The sequence below is a fragment of the Pelodiscus sinensis genome, chromosome 11 (assembly GCF_049634645.1).
Source record: "Pelodiscus sinensis isolate JC-2024 chromosome 11, ASM4963464v1, whole genome shotgun sequence".
Lineage (NCBI taxonomy): Eukaryota > Metazoa > Chordata > Testudines > Trionychidae > Pelodiscus > Pelodiscus sinensis.
In genome coordinates this window covers 32413247-32427734 of record NC_134721.1, presented here as the reverse complement: position 1 = coordinate 32427734, position 14488 = coordinate 32413247, and the positions used below count along the sequence as shown (strand labels likewise).

General features: G+C 58.5%; 1 protein-coding gene across 2 annotated transcripts; it reads right to left on the bottom strand.

The window, feature by feature from the left end:
- Window positions 1-2519: 2519 nt before the first annotated feature.
- Window positions 2520-12914, bottom strand: PELI3 (pellino E3 ubiquitin protein ligase family member 3). 2 transcript variants are annotated; one of them, XM_075938978.1, is made up of 7 exons: window positions 12720-12914; window positions 8062-8214; window positions 6958-7087; window positions 6555-6656; window positions 5859-6056; window positions 5042-5230; window positions 2520-4293 (listed from the first exon to the last, which is right to left on the bottom strand). In XM_075938978.1, exons 2-7 carry the CDS (start codon window positions 8211-8213, stop codon window positions 3727-3729), a joined length of 1338 nt encoding a protein of 445 aa, XP_075795093.1. In that variant the 5' UTR covers window position 8214; window positions 12720-12914; the 3' UTR covers window positions 2520-3726. The 2 variants fall into 2 exon arrangements, with proteins under 2 accessions (XP_075795093.1, XP_075795094.1); XM_075938979.1 differs by lacking the exon at window positions 12720-12914 and adding an exon at window positions 9330-9364.
- Window positions 12915-14488: the final 1574 nt, after the last annotated feature.

Sequence of the window (14488 nt, the reverse complement as noted above, 5' to 3'; positions counted from 1 at the left end):
CAGCCGCCCCCGCCAGCTCCTGCAGGAGTGCTCTGCTGCCTGGCTCCCACTGTGGCTGACACAGCAGGCCCCCCCCCGACCAGCTCCCGGCCCCCTGGCAGCAGCCAAAGACCAAGGGAGGGCAGCAGCCCCAGAGGCAGGAGGGTAACAGCCCCAGAGTTGGGGGGAGGGCAGCAGCCCTAGAGCCTGGGGGGGTATCAACCCCACAACCAGGAGGGTAAGAGCCCCAGAGCTGGCGGGAGGGCAGCATTCCCAGAGTGTGTGTGTGGGGGGGGGAAGCCAGCAAACCCATAATGTGTGTGGAGGGGAAAGGCAAAAAAGACAAAAATATATACAGGCAGTCCCTGACTTACGCGGATCCGACTTATGTCGGATCCGCACTTATGAACGGGGCTTTTCTCGCCCCGGAGCTCACGGGCAGCGGGTCGCCACCCGTGTCCTCCGGGGCGAGAAAAGCTTCTCCCGGTCTCCCTGGTCTGCTGGGGGGGTCCAGCAAAGCCGCTGGCCCCCCCAGCAGACCAGGGACACCCAAGCAAAGCCACCCAGGCGGCGGGAGTCCCGCTGCCTGGGAGGCTTTGCTCCTGTCCCCCTGGTCTGCTGGGGGAGTCCAGCAAAGCCACTGGACCCCCCCAGCAGACCAGGGACACCCGAGCAAAGCCGCCTACTGGGCGGCTTTGCTCCCGGGCAAACGAGCAAAGCCGCCCAGGCGGCGGCTTTGCTCTGATGTCCCTGGTCTGCTGGGGGGGTCCAGCGGCTTTGCTGGACCCCCCCAGCAGAGCAGGGAGACGGAGAGCAAAGCCACGGAGCATTCCCGCAGGGGGACAGCCCAAGTGCGCCCGGGCTGTCCTGCTGTGGGCATGCTCAGCGGCTTTGCTCCCCGTCTCCCTGATCTGCAGGGAGATGGGGAGCAAAGCCTTGGAGCACGCCTGCAGCGGGACATCCCAGGCGCGCTTGGGCTGTCCCGCTGCGGGCATGCTCCAAGGCTTTGCTCCTGTCCCCCTGGTCTGCTGGGGGGGGTGCAGCTAGTGCCCCCCCCAGCAGACCAGGCTTTTCTTGCCTACCCCTGGGGTAGAGCAGCTGGGGGCTGCCGGGTTGGTCCGGCAGCACCGCTCCGGACCAACCCGGCAGCACCCCAGCTGCTCTGCCCCAGGCGTCCTGATTCAGCCGCTGCTGGTCAGTTTCAGCAGCTGAATCAGGACGCCTGGGGCAGAGCAGCTGGGGTGCTGCTGGGTTGCTCCAGTAGCGCCGAGGAGCCGCGCTACTGGAGCAACCCAGCAGCACCCCAGCTGCTCTGCCCCAGGCGTCCCCAAGTCAGCCGCTGCTGAAACTGACCAGCGGCTGACTACAGGAAGCCCGAGGCAGAGTTGCTCTGCCCCAGGCTTCCTGGAATCAGCCGCTTATCAGTTTCAGCAGCAGCTGACTTGGGGACGCCTGGGTTTCTTAAGTTGAATCTGTATGTAAGTCAGAACTGGCATCCAGATTCAGCCGCGTTGAAACTGATCAGTTTCAGGAGCGGCGGATGCCAGTTCCGACTTACATACAAATTCAACTTAAGAACAAACCTACAGTCCCTATCTTGTACGTAACCCGGGGACTGCCTGTATATAAAAAAATGTTTTAAAAAGACAATCTTTCTAAAAGCGCACCAAAAGAGTAAAAATAAAGTTTTCAGCTACCAATTTAGGAGAAAGATTAGACGGCTAACAGTTAGCAACTACCTGGACTCGTACTTAGCCAACTAGTAGCTGAAAACTTTATTTTTACTCTTTTGGTGCGCTTTTAGAAAGATTGCCTTTTTAAAACGTTTTTTATATATATTTTCTATAATTGTCGCCATTGATGTATTCAAGAGTTAGTAACAAAGTAAGAATATACATTAAAATTTGACACCTAACCAATGAACCTTAAGTGACTTAACACAAAATGTCAGAACATGTGAGTATTAGAGCTGAGTGGGTCTAATATTTAATATTCTTTCTTCATAAGGAATTAGAAATTATTTTCTGGTGGGAGCACTGTATATAAGTTGTTGTATGGAAAACCCCCTGGCAGGAGTCTCTATAGCCTCTGGAATCACGGTTAAAGTTGTCCTACCAAAATCTGAAATGATGCCTCTGCTACCCACAGGGATACAAGGGACACAGATGGGCATACAGCTTGTTCTGCATTAGCAACAAAGGCATGGCCTTGCTTGCAGGGCCAGTATCAGATTCCCCAATAGTGCCCCTTGGGATAGCGACGATCTCTCACCGTGGGTCTGTGCAGCGCTCAGTAAGCGGATGCCCTGCTCTCAGTAGGTGCAGCACCTGGCATAACAGGGCCAGTATCGGTCAGGGGCTGTGCAGCACCTGATGCCCGGATGTTGGTTTGAGCCTCTGACTGTTACAGAATAAATGTAATGCCCTTCCCACCCTGATGCAGATCAGGGATTGAGCCCAGGACACCCAGTGTAGAAGCAGCACCTTCCTGTGTCTCTGCTAATGGAGCAATGGTGACAGCTCCAAGCCTGCAGACCACTCACAACCACCATCTGGCCACCAGGAGGAGCCAGAGAGCCACCCACAGGTTAGCGTGGGTCACACCTGGGACAGCAGGAGTCAATTGTCCGCTAAACCTCTTGTTCTGTAGATTTCAAGGCCAGAAGGGGCTGCTCTGACCCCTGCGTTGCCCAGGCTGGGAATGCTCTCCAGCCTTGGATTGGAAGCCCCAGAAGTGATGGAGAGTCAGTCAGTTCTCCCAAGGGCAACACCCCCTTCCCCTTTAAACTGCTGCCCCAGGCTGAATGCGACCAGCATCAACTCCCAGCTCTCTGGTCTGGCTTGGCCTTTGTCTGTGGAATGCAGGAACAAATCCCCTGTTCCCACAAATCCCCCCTCTCAGGGGCAGGGCAGAGAGACTGGGATCGAGCCCCTTGGGAATCCTCCTTCAGAGAAGCGCTTCAAAGGGACTCCAGCATCTCAGGGTTTCCAGGCTTGTTCTCATGGCTCCTCTCTGACCCACCGTGGCCCACAGCTGGGTGCAGGCTCACTGTCCACATGTTCCACATCCTCTAGCAAGAGCTGAGCTGTCTCTGCTGCCCCTGTCGTGTCTCAGGACCCTTGGGCAGTGGACTTCAGTACTCTGAGGAACTGGGGCTTCCTTTCTTGGGGACAACCACTGCCCCATCTCTCCTCATCTGTGGGACTCCCTGCAGCAGGGGGCACTGGCTGGGATACCAGCCTACAGGGGGCACATCCTTGGCCCAGTTGGTGCAGGGACAGATATTGGGCTGGATGGGCCAGTGATGTGTGTGGTATAAAAACTTAAATAGATTAGAACAAGGGTCTGATCAAGGGATGGGGAAGGCAGGGGTGGTGGCCAGCTGGGGGCAGACAGTAACTGACACACGGACACACCCCTGTTTAGTCTTTTTAGATAGTTCCCCCCAAGGTTTTTTGCTGTTTTATTGGTCACTCTCACTCAGTCCATGGGCACCCCCTCGCTCCTGCTCCCCTCCCCACTCTGCCCACAGAACCATGCCACATCCCACTGCTCAGGCCACAGGCTTCACCTCACCACACACACGCACTTCAGCCACGGGCTCCTCCTCCACTTCTGCCCCCCATTCAGTCCATAGGTCCCCTGGCTCAGTCCATGGGCCCCGCCCCCGCTGAGTCTCCGGGTTCCACCACGTCCCATCTGCTCAGTCCACATCCGCCACCGCATCCCTCTGCTGAGCTGATGGGCTCAGTCCATGGGGCCCTGAAAGATGAGGCGCACAAATCCCTGCTCGCCTGTGAGCCAGGTGCCGCAGAAGGGGCAGGCAGCATGGAAGGCGTGGGTGCCATGGGGCAGTGGGATCTGGGCCCAGTACTGCACAGTCTTCTGGGAGCAGACGTGGCCACAGGGGCAGAAGGCATGGGTGGGCCGCCCTGCGTCCAGGTACAGCCCGGCCTCACAGCCCAGCCAGAGTGGCACGTAGGGCCCGGCTCGCCGGCACATGGGGCACTCCCGTTCCAGCCCTCCCTTCTCCTTGCGGAAGCCCCAGTTGTGGTAGCCGTGGACATGGCCGCAGTTGACGTAGACCCAGGGCTGCTGTTTGTCCACCGCGCCACGCTGCGCCAGGCTGGGGAAGGCCAGCGTGTTGAAGCCCACAGGGCACTGGGGGCGGGCAGCATTGGTCTCCTGGCGCAGCGCCTCCAGCTGCTTGAGGGTGGGTGTCAGCAGCAGCCCTGCTGTGGTCCGCCACAGCAGCGTGGCCCCGCACAGGTCAATGAGCGAGCCGTCCTGCAACACGTTGGACTCGGTCGGCACCTGTGGGACATGGGCGCGTGAGGGGGGTTACGCTGTGGAGGCTGGAGCGGGGAAAGTGGAAGTCAGGCTGACGGGGACGGACTTAGGGAGGGAAATATCAGCTCCAGACGGGGGGGGGGGGGGGTCAAGGTGAAGGGGTTTTGGGGAAGGATCACCAGGCCCCAGCATGGGAGAGACTCAGGCTGGGAGGAGGATAAGGCCAGGGGGCTGCAAGAGGTGAAGGCATCAGGCCAAATGGCTCAGGGGCTGTTCCAGACCCAGGGGGATCCCTCTGTGCACTGAGTCCATCCTGGGGACTGAGGCCTCCCAGGCTATGTCTACACTTCACTGTAAACTCAAAATAAGATGCTCAATTTGCACTACACAAATTGAATAGCCTATTTTGAGTTTATTTCGAAATAGGCTATTTTGAAATTTGGTGCTGTCTACCAGGGTGCCAAAATAGTGCGTCCGCTGTATTTCAGAATAACGGACGCGTTCAAAAGACGCGGGGTAGCTATTTCGAAATAGCTTTGATGTATAGACAACCCCCCACAGACCTACAGTCTGATCCCTGCAACCCCTGAGCTGGGTGTGAGCGGCCCCCTGGGCAAGAGGAACCCCCTGTGTGGTGCGGCAGTGCAGTGGATAGAGCCCCCAGCAGGGTGTTGGGGGCCCATCTACCAGCTTTTCCTGGTACAGGCTGGAGGCCCAGTGGCAGTGCAGAGAATGGGGGGCCCCCAGGAGGGATAACGTGAGCCCCACATACCAGCTTCCCCCGCTGCTGCGCGGAGCGGCTGTCACGCAGGGCATACACATTCCCGCACACCGAGATCTCGCGCCAGATGCCAGGTGCCGAGTCCTCACTGAAGCCCCCTGTGGGATGCATCACCAGCACCCCATTGGTTGTCAGCCCATCCATCAGCCCGTCCGGTGTCCGCCACTTGGCCGCCCTCTCCTGCCAATGAGAGCAGCCAGCTGTCATGGTAAATCACAGGGAGCTGCTGGGACAGTTCCCTACAGCTCCTCTCCTGAATCCCCCCAGCTGGACCCAGCTCCTTGTCCCCCCCAGGGAGACATCTCCTCCATCCTCTCCCATGCCCAACGCACACACCCAGCACCCCCCAGGACTCATAGGCTCCCAAGGGCCCAGTCACCCTGCATTATTCTCAGTGACGCAGGGCAAGGGTGCCCCTTGCAGTCCATTCTCCAGGGCTTGAACTTTGCTGCCCCCCATGCTTGGATTCCCATCACCCCTCTCAAAAAGATCCCCAGCCCCTCTGCTTCAGGGTACCAGCCTGGATCAGCACCCTAGCCAGCAATGTGCCATAGCTCCTTCTCCCACGCCAGGACTCCCTTGGGGTTCACAGCCAGAGAGGGCAGGGACCTCAGGCACCTGCTTCCCTGAACGAGTACCCCTAGGACCAGCTGCCCTGTGGTTGGATTGAAGCCTGCACCATCTAGAGGGAAAGGCCCTGCACCCCATTTCCTGACCCTGAGCCAGCCAGTGCCCCTGGTCTGGGGCTGGACTACAGCCAGCGCCCCGAGGGGGAGGCCCACTCTCAACACTGTCAGGACTCACTCACTCCAAGGAAGATGTTGCGAGAGGAATCAAAGCCCGCAGCGTAGATCCGGGCAGTGTAGGGAGGGCTGCGCTCACAGATGATGCGGCAGGCATAGCGGGAGATCGTGCTTTGGGCTGACTGCCCCTCACTGGTGCAGCTGCCCCCGGGTGCTGTGTCCGTCACCACAAAGTCAATCATGTTCTCCGTGGAGCGGCCAATCTGTACAAACACTAGCTCTGAGCGACCAGCTTCCTCCTGCCCCCTCTGGGCTGGGATGAAGCCATATCTGGGGTGGGCTGGTGGGCTATTTATACAGGCATCCCTCACCCACCACTGACATGCAGCTGCCTCTGCTAGAGGGTGTGGGCTGTTTCTATGAGATCCCTCATCCATCATTGATGGAGCCACTTCTGCACAGCAGTAATGCTCAGCAGTCTAAGACTGGACCGGAAGCGCAGAGGCTTCAGGGAGGCAAAATGGGATTCACAGAGTGAGTCAATGGCTCAGCCAGGCCAGACAAGGGCTCTGATGGGGGACAAAGGGGTAGCTCTAGCCAAGCCTGGGCTCCCGGCCCGTACTGCCGACCGTTGCCACAAGGGGGCCCCTTAACCCACACTGGGTTAAAGGGTGGTAGTGGTAGTGGCTTAGCAAAAGTGCCATGGGCACGTGGCCATAGGGCAGAGAGGCAATGCATTCTGGGTAGCTGTGGTGCAGTACCTGGAACATGTCAGTATCACAGTCATGTGTGTATTCCACAATCACCGAGTGGCTGCGGGACAGTGTGTAGGAGATGCTGTGCTGGCCCTTGTTACTGAGCGCCTAGGGGAGCAGAGAGCATTACCCGAGTCAGATGTCCCCAGTGCCATCGCCATGCCCCATTCCCTGTCACCCTGAGTCAGCCAGTCCCCCGTCCTGGAGCTGGTCCAAAGCTGACATTGCCCGTGTCCCTCTCCCTGTCCCCCATCCTGCCCTGGGGCTGGACTAGAGCTGGTGTCCCCCCCCCCCCCCCCCCCCTGTGCTCTGTCCATATGCAGTATCTCCCCTTGGTGGTCAAAGCAGGCAGCAGGAACCCCACTGGAAGTCCTGCCCATAAGGCTTTGGTTGCAGGAGCATGGCTCACCTTGGAGACAAGGGGCGTGGAGATGTGATGTATCACATCTGGCTTCACCCCATTGGCCTTCGGCCTCTTGAAGAGTGCAATGCGGCTGCGGCGTCGGCCCTTGTCCCCACTGGCCAGGGAGCCATTATACCTATGGGGGAGGGACGAGGTTAGTCCCATGTAGACAATGATTCCCCTCCCAGCACCACCCTCTCCTCCTAAGCAAGCACGAGGCTCACCCAGCTGCCAGTCTGCCAGACACTCCTCTCTGGGTCCAGTACGGCAACACATGCAAGAGAAACCATGTGTCTGGCAATGCCGAATCTCTCCGCTGGGGCCAGCACAGCAACCCCAATGAGCAAAAAATTTGGAGAGACCCGGGAATGGGCCTAGGAGCCCAGCCCAGCTTGCTCCCTAGCAAACAAAGGGTTAAACAGTGTTTCTGAGGAAGGCAACTGACCCATAGTGCTGGGTGCTGCATAGACAAACCATGAGAGAATCTGTGGCCTAAGGAATAGCCAAGGACTGGGAGGGGAAACTGAGTCTCCAAGAAGGGATGAGACTTGCCCAAAGTCAGTGGCAGACTTGGGAATAGAACCCAGGTAGCTGGGTCCTGTCGAGGCAAGGTGACCAGTCCTACTGGATCTGTGTTACCAGGGAGGGCTCATGTTTGCTCCATCCCTCACAATGAACTAGCCTGTGCAGCCCCAGCACACACAAGAGACCCTACAATAACAAACCAATGTGCATACAACAAGCTGGCCTGCTTAGCCCCAATGCTCCGAGAGACTCTAGACCAGGAGTGGGCAATAAAATGGCAACAGTTTACCAGGGTTAGACCCTGGTGGGTCTCTGCCACTATATTTACCTGCACCCCTGCAGGTACAGGCAATTGCAGCTCTCAGTGGCCGGGAACAACGATCAGCAACCAATGGGAGCTGTGATACTCCATACTCGAGGAAGTGCAGGTAAATTCGGAGGTAAGGGGGCCCACCAATGGCTAACCCTGGCAGACCGGATCTGGCCCATGGGTTGATATTTGCCTACCCCTGCTCTAGACTAATAAACCAACCTGCACATCCCCCGGACTCCCCTCCTTAGACATCATCCCTAAACCCCACTCACCCCAGCACAATGAGCTCCCCATACTTCACAGCCTCTTTGCTCAGAAGAGAGCCCTCTCCAGCAGAGGGGAAGATCCGGGAGCCCTTGGGACAGGATCTCCGCAAATCCAGGGACTGGGAGCTGACGGCCTCGGGGCTGCCTTCCAGCACCATCCTGCAGAAAGCACAGAGAGTGAGGGGTAATCAATGCGATGTGGGGCCTAGATCCCATCTAACTATCCATCACCTGCAACCCATATAGTTGTTGTTCCAACAGTTAATTATCTTCACAGTTAAAAATTTGCACTTTATTTCTACTCTGAAACTGTCCAACTTCAAATTCCAGCCCTTGGTTCTCATTAGAGCTTTGGTTGCCTGTCTGAAGAGCTCTCGATTATCACATTTCTGTTCTCCACGGAGGCATTTCTAGACTGGGATCAAGTCACCCCCTCAGGGGAGCCAAGATTCCCTGCCCCCTGGGCAAAGTGGAGGGGGCAGCTCCATGCTCCCAGAAGGGGCAGGGCCTCAGGCAGAGGGGGAGTGGTTGGGGGCAGCCAGCTCTCAACACCACCTAGAGTTCACTGCACCCAGGCCCTCCCTCCCCCAGGCAGCCTTCAGAGTCACCCGGAGCGCACCACTTGGCTCTCCAATGGTGAGTTAAAGGGCTTGGAGCTCCAGACACTGACGCTGCTGCAGCAGCGGTGGCCGGAAGCCCTGGGGCCCCTTTTAATTGCCTGGCCCCAAGGCACTTGCTTCCTTTGCTCCACAGCCTCTTAATCTTCTCTTTGTTAAGCTGAACGGATTCTGCCTCTGGAGTCTCACTACAAGGCACGTGTCCAGCCCTTGAATCATTCCGCTGGTTCTTCTCTGAGCTCTGCAATTTGTCAGCCTCCCTCTTGCATTGTCGGCACCAGGACTGGAGGCAGGATTCCAGAAGTGGCTGCACCAGTGCCACATACGGAGGTACCAGAACCTCCCGACTCCTATGTGAGACTGCCCTGTTTATACACCTCAGCATCACCATACCCCTTCTGGCCACAGCATTGCACTGGGAGTTCATGTTCAGCTGATTATCCACTGTGTGTGGAAGAAGGTAGGTTGTGGAGAGATAGATAGGTGGTTCCCAATCACATGGCAGGTAAAGCGTTAACTTCTCCACCCCTTGCTCCTCCTCTCTCCCTTGTCCAACAGGAACACAGACCTGACCAGCCCAGGACTCTGCCCCCATTGTCCATCACTGGGCCTAGCTTCCCACCCCAACATTGCGATGACAACGCCCCAACACTTAACCTCCTCTTGTCCCCGGGGCAACACTCCCAAGCTCTTCCAACCCAACATTGCCATGGCAACACTCCTGATTTCTGACATCCACTTGTCACCATGGTGATGTTCCAGACCATAACAACCCCATTGTTCCCATGGCAACAATCCTGAACTGGAATCCCTGTCACCACAATGACATTTTAGATCTTTAATGCCCCTCTTGTTACCAGGAAAACTTTTCCTTTGGTCAGTCCCAGCTCCCTGAGGCTGGATTAGAGGCAGCCCCCTAGAAGGGAAAAGCCCCACATCCCGCTCCTTCTCAACCCCAAGCCAGCTGGTCCTGAAGTCCAAAACTCTCCCTGCTAGGAGCTGCCCCTATGGATAGGCATGGGTTGTCCATATGCAGAGGTCTGTGCACAGTGGGGCTGACAGCTTCTGCAGGCCCCCAGGCAAAGTATGGGGAGCCCAGCTCTGCACTCCTGGAAGGGGCAGGGTCTTGTGAGAAAGGAGCTGGGCCAGAGCAGCCAGCCCTCTGTGCCAACCAGATGGACTGTGGTGCTGTACCCCCCTCCATCCCTCAGAGCCTTCCTGGGCTCCTTTGAATTCCTAGGCTCCAGGGCAATTGCCCCCTTTGCTCCCCACTGGCAGCCTGTCTGTACAGCCCCTAGATGCTGGCCCTTCAGCCTTCCCCTGCAGTGGGATCCATGCCACACAAGGAGGCCAGCTGTGCTGGGCCATGAAGTGTAAGCCAGACAGGTGCACCTGGGGAAGGGACAAGGATGGTCAGTTTTCCCACCCCTCTGTCCCTCCAAGTAACATAGGGCCTCTGGGGATGCAGGAGGGATCACTGGGCTGGGTGGTTCCCTGGGTTGTAGGGACAGCTATGGGCACTGAGGCTCAGGATGTGGTTAGCTGGGGGACTTATTGGGTATGACAGTGCAGTGTCCCCCAGCCACCATCCCACCCAAGCCAGGGACTGGAAAGGCCCACCCCCTGGGAGGGAGTCTATGAACTACTTTCTTCTGTCTGTAAATATTGGTATGAGGGGAGGAGATGTCTGTTTTCTAGTAACTTTGCTGTAATATCAGCCATCCACACGCACACCTGACATGACACCCAGACTCTCCCAGCACCACACACAGAACCCCATCAATCATCACACATACAGACCCCTAGCACCTCACATGGACACCCCTGACACCCTACATGGAAACTACCCATACAGAAGCACCTGTACTGGCATCACCCCCCAACACCAGGCATACCCATCCCTTACATACACATGGAAAGGATAAACATCTTTCACTTACCCACGCCCCTTCGAAAAGAAAGAAGCCAAACAACCCCCATCAAAAGAACGTAACAACAATTCCTGGTGTCGTCATAGGGACAGACATTCTAATTCAACAACATAATCCTTTCCCAAAGGGCTGCAAGGGGCTCCCCACACATGCATAAGGACAACACAACCCCCTTTTCCTAAACACAGCCTGACTCCCAAACATACACACACACTGACTGGGGGCAAGGGCTGCCCTCCCCCAACACAACTCCCAAACATATGCACACAAACAGCCAGGATTGCCTTCCATCACAAGGCCACCACAACTCCTGCCCAGCACACACAAGAGTAAGGTGAGAAAGCATTTCCCTTCCACCAGTGCAATGCACATGGAGGGGGCAAATGGCTCCCCTCCCAGGCCCCCAATAACAACCAACTCCCCCCACCCCACAGGCTGGGACGAGGCGGTGGCTGCTGCGGCTGCTGACAGCAATTGCCTGGGAGCAAGGCCATCCCTGCACCTCCTCCAGACAGACATAGGCTGCAGCCCTCCTGTGGGCTGGTTCCCAAGCCATGGATAGAGGGGGTGGTGGTGAAACAGAAGGGGGCTGAGAATCAGGGGTTGAGGGAACAGCAATCAAGAGACTTGTGGCTGATGGGAGGCAGGATGGAGAGTAGCTGTGGAAGTGTCCCTGTCTGATCCTCTGATTTGAGTCTAACACAACATTGTGCAAAAGAAACAATCCCCTTGCTTCCAGCCAACAAATGCAAGTGTGAGTGAGACAAGGAGGGGAAATGATGGTGCAATCAGATCTCAAGGAGAAAGATAAACAGACGGAGTGTCTGGATAACTAGCCAGCTAGATAAGGGGTGGCTATAGAGCCCTGTGAGGAAGAAGCAAGGGATAAACAGAGGGATAGATACAAGGGTGAATAGGGAAGGATGGAAGGGTAGCTATCTGACTGTGTACAGAAGGAAGGAGGGATGGTTACAGGCAGTGGAGGGAGGGATGGCGGGATGGTTAAAGGCTGTGGAGGGAGGGATGGCGGGATGGTTACAGGTTGTGGAGGGAGGGATGGAGGGATGATTACAGACTGTGGAGGGAGGGCTGGCTACAGGCAGTGGAGGGATAGAGGGCTGGCTACAGGCAGTGGGGGGATAGAGGGCAGTGGGGGGGATAGAGGGCTGGCTACAGGCAGTGGGGGGGGATAGAGGGCTGGCTACAGGCAGTGAGGGGAAAGAGGGCAGTGGGGGGGATAGAGGGCTGGCTACAGGCAGTGAGGGGAAAGAGGGCAGTGGGGGGATAGAGGGCTGGCTACAGGCAGTGGGGGGAAAGAGGGCAGTGGGGGGATAGAGGGCTGGCTACACGCAGTGGGGGGATAGAGGGCTGGCTACAGGCAGTGGGGGGAAAGAGGGCAGTGGGGGGAAAGAGGGCAGTGGGGGGATAGAGGGCTGGCTACAGGCAGTGGGGGGATAGAGGGCTGGCTACAGGCAGTGGGGGGATAGAGAGCTGGCTACAGGCAGTGGGGGGATAGAGGGCAGTGGGGGGAAAGAGGGCAGTGGGGGGATAGAGGGCTGGCTACAGGCAGTGGGGGGATAGAGGGCTGGCTACAGGCAGTGGGGGGAAAGAGGGCAGTGGGGGGAAAGAGGGCAGTGGGGGGATAGAGGGCTGGCTACAGGCAGTGGGGGGATAGAGGGCTGGCTACAGGCAGTGGGGGGATAGAGGGCTGGCTACAGGCAGTGGGGGGATAGAGGGCTGGCTACAGGCAGTGGGGGGATAGAGGGCAGTGGGGGGATAGAGGGCTGGCTACAGGCAGTGGGGGGAAAGAGGGCTGGCTACAGGCAGTGGGGGGAAAGAGGGCAGTGGGGGGATAGAGGGCTGGCTACAGGCAGTGGGGGGAAAGAGGGCAGTGGGGGGATAGAGGGCTGGCTACAGGCAGTGGGGGGATAGAGGGCTGGCTACAGGCAGTGGGGGGATAGAGGGCTGGCTACAGGGCTGCAGAGGGAAGGACAGAGGAGGTGCCCTGGCTGGCACCGAGGTCTCCATCTCCAGCCCTTGGCCTCTCTGCTTCAGCCCCAATGTGTCCCGCAGCAGCACGGACCCCCCAGCCCTTGCGCGCACCCCCTCCGCTTACCCCTCGGCGCGGCCCCAGATCCCCCGCAGCCTGGCTCAGCAGCCGCCTGCGTCGCGCTGCCAGGATGAATAGCCCCGCATTGCTGCTGCCTCCGCCGCCAGTGCTCGAGCGGAACTGCCCCCCCTCCCCGGCGGGGTGTGAGCGAGGGAGGCCCCGAGACCACCCCGGCCGGCGGCCGCCCTCCGCCCCTCCCCGCCGTGCCCCCGCCTCCGCAGGCCCCCAGACCAGCGCGTGAGGGATCCCCCAGCCACGCGCGCACCCCCTGCCCTAAGCCGCTGCGTCACTGGGGGGATGGGGCGGGGCGGGGCGCTTTTATCGCTCTGCAGGTGCGAGAGGGGATGGAAAAGGCTAGAAGGGGGGTCGGAGCTGGCTGGGGCTGGCGGCTGAGCGGGCGCACGCGAGGCGAGGGAGGAGGCAGCGGGGCATGCGGGGCTCGGAAGCGGGTTAGAAGCGCCCTGGGCGGCTGAGCGGATGGGGAGGGAAGCCAGACGGGGTTATGCTGAGGACCTGCCGCTGAATTAGAGGATTGGACTGGTCGCGGGGGTGGGGGAAGCTGGGCTGGGGGGCAGGGCGCTTGCTGTGGGTCGGGGGGCACGAGGGGCTGAGCGCTGGCCCCCCTTCCTGCCGAGCAGGGATGCTCACGGGGTAGAGATGTGACCCTCCAGTCCAGTCCCCACACGAGAAGCGCTCCCCCTGGGTTCTGCCACATCTCCCCTGCCGGCCTGGGGACACACTGAATCGGGAGGGCCATATCCGCGGCAAACTCCTGGTTCCGCCTCCAAATGGTCTTCTGTGCCCATTAGCAGGATGAACGCGAAGGCTGGTTCAGGGGCCAGGGAATCAGCCTCGTTCCCGTCCCCTCCCCACCAGCCTCCTCCTGGCACATGGGCCAGGTCACTTTCTACACTGATGCGCCAATGGGCCAGATTTATTCTGGGTTGAACAGCTAGTACCCCTCTTCAGGGACAGGTCACCAGAAGGAGGGTGATGAAAGGGGGGCGCTGGGGCTTGGAGCCTGTTCACAGAATGTCCTCTCTAGCAGCCTGGCTGGTGGGCGCTGGTCAGTTACTCAAGATTCAGCTGATCACTACATTGGGGACCGGGAGAGAATTTCCCCAGGTCAGATTGGCAGGGGCCCTGGGAGTTTTCACCTCCCTCTGAAGCAGGGGTAGGAGCTGGAATCACCCGGGCACGGCTTATCTCAGCAATTCCTTGCCACCGCAGAAGCCTCGGGTACCTGGGGCTCGAAGCACGTTAGTCTCCAGAGACTGAAAAGCTTTGGTCTAAGGTTGTTGTTGGGCCGGGCCCGGAGATGCTCAGACCGGATCAGTCCTTTCTAGCCTTAGGCACTAGGAACCTAGAACACACAGGGTCTGTCTACACAGCAATTAGACAGCTACAGGATCAGGGCTGGGTAACTGCTGTGCAATCGCCAGCTGGAGCCCTGGAAACCTCGCCATCCTGGGATCCCACCCCAGGGCTCCGACCCAATCTCCGAATGCTCACACAACAGCTCTGCAATCCGAGCCCCATTAATCGAGCCAGCTGAGCGAGGCCAGGCCGGGTGGTTTATTGCTACCCTTACTTCTCTCCGGGCCTCAGTTTCCCGACTGCAAAGTGGGGATCACAGCGCTGCCCCGCCTCCTGGGGAGAAGCGTGAATGAGGGGTGCTGAACCATTGCAGTAATGGGGGCAATCTGCGCTCTGATCTCTCCAACTCCTTGATCCTGTGACTCCCGCTGCGCCGCAAGCAGCAAGCCCCTCCTTAC